At 39.5% G+C, this 5,623-nt stretch overlaps 1 protein-coding gene across 1 annotated transcript; it reads right to left on the bottom strand.

The window, feature by feature from the left end:
• Window positions 1–3,117: 3,117 nt before the first annotated feature.
• LOC131018712 (uncharacterized) lies at window positions 3,118–4,233 on the bottom strand. Its single transcript, XM_057947422.1, has one exon. The coding sequence runs from the start codon at window positions 4,231–4,233 to the stop codon at window positions 3,118–3,120; it is 1,116 nt and encodes a 371-aa protein (XP_057803405.1).
• Window positions 4,234–5,623: the final 1,390 nt, after the last annotated feature.

Genomic DNA, 5,623 nt, shown 5'->3' with positions numbered 1-5,623 from the left:
GAAAAACAGTAAGCACTTTTTGAAAAAAGAAATATTTCAAGACCTTTAAAGAATAGTATCTAGTTCAGTAGAACTTGGTCAAAGCAAAATTGTTCTTGCGAACAACCTGCTCTGATACCAATTGTTAGGTCCGGAGGGTCTCGAATAGGTGTATGGGGAGGGGAGAATACACCTATAGGCTATTTTTGAAAGTGAAACTTGAAATACAAACTGACTCAACCTTTTTAGTTAAAAGAGTTTTATGAAAACAAGGTTGACGACTAATACTGAATACTATTCAGTAAGGAGTTATCAGTTAAGTCAAAGACTATAACTGATACACGTAAGGCTTCAGTCGAGTTCGTTAAACAGAGAGATGTTATGAATCTTACTGACTATCTGAAGATAGATCAGTTAGACTAATAACACACGCATCGGAAAATTTTTATTTCGAAATAGCCTGTGAGATTAATCACGTTGTCAGCAGTTATGTTTCTCTTTGCAATTAATCAGTTTTCAGTTTAAGAAAGTTAGAGCACAAGTAAGAAGTTAAATACTGAAAGCTGTAAATAACACAGAGATTTTTACGTGGTTTGGAAAACACTTCCTACATCCACGGCCAATTGATCAGACCGACAACTTCACTGGGCATGTGCTTACGGGTGCACAGTAAACTTGGGCGTGTGCTTACGGGTGCACAACAAACCTGGACAACTGAAGATCCTATCTTCAGTACCAACACACCTGGTTGGATTTTTCACTATTAGCGCATACTGGACACTAAGATCTCTTTGGAGACAGAGCACTGGTCTGAACTCCTAACAACTCAAACTCTCGATTCGGCCGATTGAAAAGAGGCTCGAAAACTTACCAACTAGATTACAAAGAACAAGTTCTATGTTATCAATTATACCTAGGCTTTGGATATACAATATTTGCCTAACTTCTAAGATAATGTATGTAATCAGCAGTGACTGATTTTTGGCTTTGAGATTCTCTTCTTCGATTCAAACTTTGGAAGGGCTTTGAATGCTGAGTAATGAATTCGGCAGCGTTTCAGCTTATGTAGTTGAATCGGTGAAGATTGAAGTGATCCTCGAGCTCTATTTATAGGATACGTCTTGAATAGATCCGTTGGTTGAAATGGTCTTCAATAATTCTTCCGTTAGAGAGTAATTTGAACTTGGGCTGAGGCTTAAATATTCGAGGTTCCTTTGTTTGGTGAGAACGGCTACTTTGAGGAGCAGGAGATAGGACATCTCTAAAAAGGTAATCACCCAAAAGGAATGGCCTCTGCAGACAAAGGACGATCCTGAGATCTCTGCATTTAATGCGGCTGTACTTCTGGAGTGCGTGGCTTCCTTTAAACTTTAGAGGTTCAGTCCGAGGAAGAATGTTTAACTGATACTTGACTTTAGTATCAGTCCGTTGAATCCACGTGGCTCGCATTAAATAATCAGTCGTAACTGATTCTTGAACTGGTTAGTCAAATATCAGTATTTGACTTTGCCTTAATCGTTACATGAGTCGGCAACTTTAGTCTTCAGTCTTCAGTCCTTCGACTTCAGTTTTTAGTCTTCAGAACAGCAACTAAACTAGAAAAAGAACTCTAACACTTGAGTTCGAACAGTTCTAGTCTATTACAAGTGAAACCTATTGATTTTGGTATCATCAAAACTAGGATTAAGATATTTCATTAAGTTCCGAACAGCTGCTGTTGTTGCTGCTACTACTACTACTTTTTATTCTTTTTCTTCCGCAATTTAGCTTAATCTCGCGATTCTGTCTATAATTTAGGTTGATTTGTTCTCTGGATTTTGGTTGATTTGTCCGATTCATAGTATGTCGTCGATCGCAGGTAATTATCTGCAAGTTTTTGTTTTGATTCTAATTCGATGTGCGATTTTTTAGCGAAATCAGAGCTTAATTGACAGTTAAAATTAAGCTAAATATATTAAATTTTACTTTTTTAGACCTCCGAGCTTTTAAATAATCTTCATCATCTGAAGTTAGACCAATATCAGATGAATTTTCAATTGTCAATTAAGCTCCAATTTCGTTGAAAGTCAAACTTCGATGAAAATTGCAACAAAAATATAAATTCATGTATTTTTTTGTGTGAAATTGTAATTTTTTTCAAAATTCGTATATATTTTGGGCATAACCCCTTTAATTAAAAAATTGACTATATTATTATTATTAAATTGAGGTTTATTATAAAAGAAAAAAGAAAAAACTCTTGAAAGCACAAAGACGCAGACTAAGGGCACAAAGCTCTAAAAGCGAATGAAAAACTGCGGAGCAGAACAAAACAAAAGGAACCGAAACAACTTAATACATGAAATCCGGAAAATCATCTATTTCATCTGACCAACGTCCCTGAACGACTTTATTCATTGCATTCATACTGGGCCTATTGGTAAGGTCGACCACAAACTCCCGTGGTTTGTATCCCATTTCCTCCGTATTCCTAAGTCTACTTTTAATGCAGCCTTCCGGAATTGCATGTATAGGCTCTCTTCCCTTTCCTGATCCCTTTGGACGGCCACGTCCGCGCTTATGCTCTGAGAGTAACTGCATTCCTTGATGCATCTGCTCCTCTAATCGATTTACACGATTCGCGATATCCTCGGGAGTAGGATTGGACTGCTTATCACCATTAACCTCCTTAATTGGAGAAATAACATGCTGGCCCTTGAGACCTTCTGCCCCAACTACCAATTACTGATCTGTTATAGATTCTCCAATCTCGCCCGAAACTGAGGACCCAATAGCGTCACCCACATCTACATTACCCACAACATCGGCAATAATCGTCTCCTCCTCTTCAGAGCTACACTCTTGGAGAGGCTTGTCATAAATCGAATTCAGGATCGGTTTCGTGAAATCCGGTCCTGTCATCGTAGCCGCATCCGTCCCATGACTTGAATCCTCAATAGCAAGGACGTCAAATCTATTGCCTTTAGCAGGAGAAATTTCTCTCAAAGCCGGAGAACCCTCAACTGAAGTTTTCACCGCCGATCCCATCGGATTGAACTGTTGCTGCTCCGTCAATGGAGCAGCCTGCTGCTGCTCAGTCTCTGGCTAAGTTTGTTGGCCGTCTGCAGCCTCCTCAAGCGCATCAACCGCCTGCCATTGTCATCCATTTACAACAGGAAGCTGTTGCTTAACTCCCCCCTTATCCATAGTGAGCTTTCTTCCAACCAAAGCAAATTGCCCATTCTGTTGAAGCTTACGACACATCGTTGGCGTATGTCCCGTGATTCGGCAACGAGAACAATAGAGAGGTAAGTTTTCAAAAACAAATTCCACGTGAAAAGAAACTGTCTCTCCGTCAATGAGAAGGGTTTTCGGAAGAGGTTGCGACATGTCGATTTCAATCAATATCCTCACGTATTGTCCGAAATCCCGAGCAGCCGAGGCACCATCAATCGTTAACGGATGCCCTAAAAATCTGCCGATACCAGAAATTATTTCCGGATTCCAGAAGTCAATCGGGAGATAATGTATGCGAACCCAAACGTTAGCTAATGGAGAATTTACTTTGAACGGATCAAAGCATTTCATCCATTCGCGAATACGTAGCTGACCTTTAGCCAATTCCCATAGGAGTTGTCCTTTGGCTAAAGCATTGTCCTCCGCATTAGAAAAACGCAAAGTAAAGTACCCCTTCCCAAGCGGTATTAATTGCCATTCGTTAGAGATGTTCCACATATGCTGTAATTCGGTTTTCAACTCCAACGTAAACCTAGGCTTATCTCCTTTGTGTGACAGAAGACGACCAATAAGAGCAAATTTGAAGTTCTCAACCTCTTTTAGATACATCTCCTGAGGGATTTTCAAGGAAAACTGATTACCTTCCTTCGTGGGGCGTAGGGCATTAAATTTGTGAGCCGGAAGATGTGGTCGTTTGACCTTTCTGTTGAGGGCAGCATCTGCATAGGACCTCTCAACTGCGGAGACTTGTGGCGGTTGCTCAAGATTCACCGCCGTGCTACTGTGGTTTGTTGGAAGATTCGCTGCAGGGGGACGTGGGGCGGAGAGCGGACGTGGGACGGAGAGCGGGCAGCCCCCTATGGCCAGAATTCGGCTGCTGCTGTCCTCCAAGATCGGACGTCCAGCAACATCACTCGAAGGCGAGTTAGGGTTACGAGATGGAGTTGTAGAACGTGGGGAAGGATGGAAATTTGCGGAGATTGAGGGAAGGTTCAGACCCCCCTTTCCACGAGGACCGGACGGCGAGAGAGCAGCCATCGTCCGGCGGCAAGAATCAGAAGGCGGCGGCTAGGGTTGAATCGCTAGGTTTTTTCGTCTGTCATGTTTTTCGTCCGCAAGGACCTCTAAAAAATTGACTATATAATATCATATGTATAATTATAAATGAGCATGTTTATAATATATTAGATTAGCTCAAAAATTAAATAAGGCCCGATGTAATAGATTTACATAAATATTTATTTATGGCCCCAATATAAATTTAAAATATTTGAGAGCATGAATTTTATTTGTAACTCATATTATTTATTTCAAAGTTATTTATCTAATTAGGGGCGTGACTAGACAATTCATGAGCTTGTTATAGAGTAAAATTTCCAATGATTTCACTATTTAAATGCTTAAAAAATAATTGAAATTAATCTAAAGTAATTTAATATAAAGAATTTTGGATAGATGATTTAGTTTCGGGCTGTCACAACTAGGTTCCTCGTGTTTCACAAGAGCGACGAATCTCATTAATGATGTTTCCCAGCTCTTCTTCTTCTTCTTCTTCTTCTTCTTCACCTCGTTTCTTTATTGAGAAGAAAACTTTTTGTGGCAAATACTAGTTAGTTTGGGAACTTTTGCTTCCAAGAAACTCCCTTGTGCGATTTTTGTCTCCAATTCATCGAGAGGCTTTTCATATTTTTTGAGCTCTTTAATGAAGGCGAATATGATGTCCTGGGCATCTGAGCTCTCTTGGCGCTTCTTATATCTCGCCAGAATTTCAGGTGACTCCTAATGATCTAGGGTTCGGGTTCGTTGAGGATTGTTAAATGACATAATTTGTCTCTTGACCTTGTGAATACTAGTGCATATTAGTATTGGTTAGATTGAGAGTCACATTGATAAGTGTATGAAAGATATATGGACTAGATTAGGATATATTTGATATATTCTAATAAGCTTTAATTAATTAGTAAATAGTTTGACTATTGGATTAATTAATTGGAGACTAAAGAAAAGCCGGCCTGTTTAACCTAGGGTTTACAGGCGTGTCTTATTCCTATAAGAATAGGAATATATTTCTTTTGTCTAAGAGAGAAAACACTTAGAGCACTATAGAATTCAATCGGAGATTTTCTAGCTTTCGAAGATTGAATTGTGCATCGAGAATTGTTCCTGCATCGAATCTGCAATATGCGTGGATACCATAGTAGTGGATTCAACTGCAGGATTGCTAGAAGAATTGCTACAGGATTATTTGCTACACAACAAGTAAGTCATTCTAACTGTTGTTGTGTGTTTGTAATCTCTACACATGAATCAATTGTAAATCTAGATCTTTTCCTTGACTGTTATTTCCGCTGCGTATCATTAGATGATGTCAAGGATTTCCAACAGTGGTATCAGAGCCCGGGGCTCGATTTATAATTGTTTTATGTTC

The sequence above is a fragment of the Salvia miltiorrhiza genome, chromosome 3 (genome assembly GCF_028751815.1).
Source record: "Salvia miltiorrhiza cultivar Shanhuang (shh) chromosome 3, IMPLAD_Smil_shh, whole genome shotgun sequence".
Taxonomy (NCBI): Eukaryota; Viridiplantae; Streptophyta; class Magnoliopsida; order Lamiales; family Lamiaceae; genus Salvia; species Salvia miltiorrhiza.
This window is presented reverse-complemented; position numbering and strand designations above follow the sequence as displayed.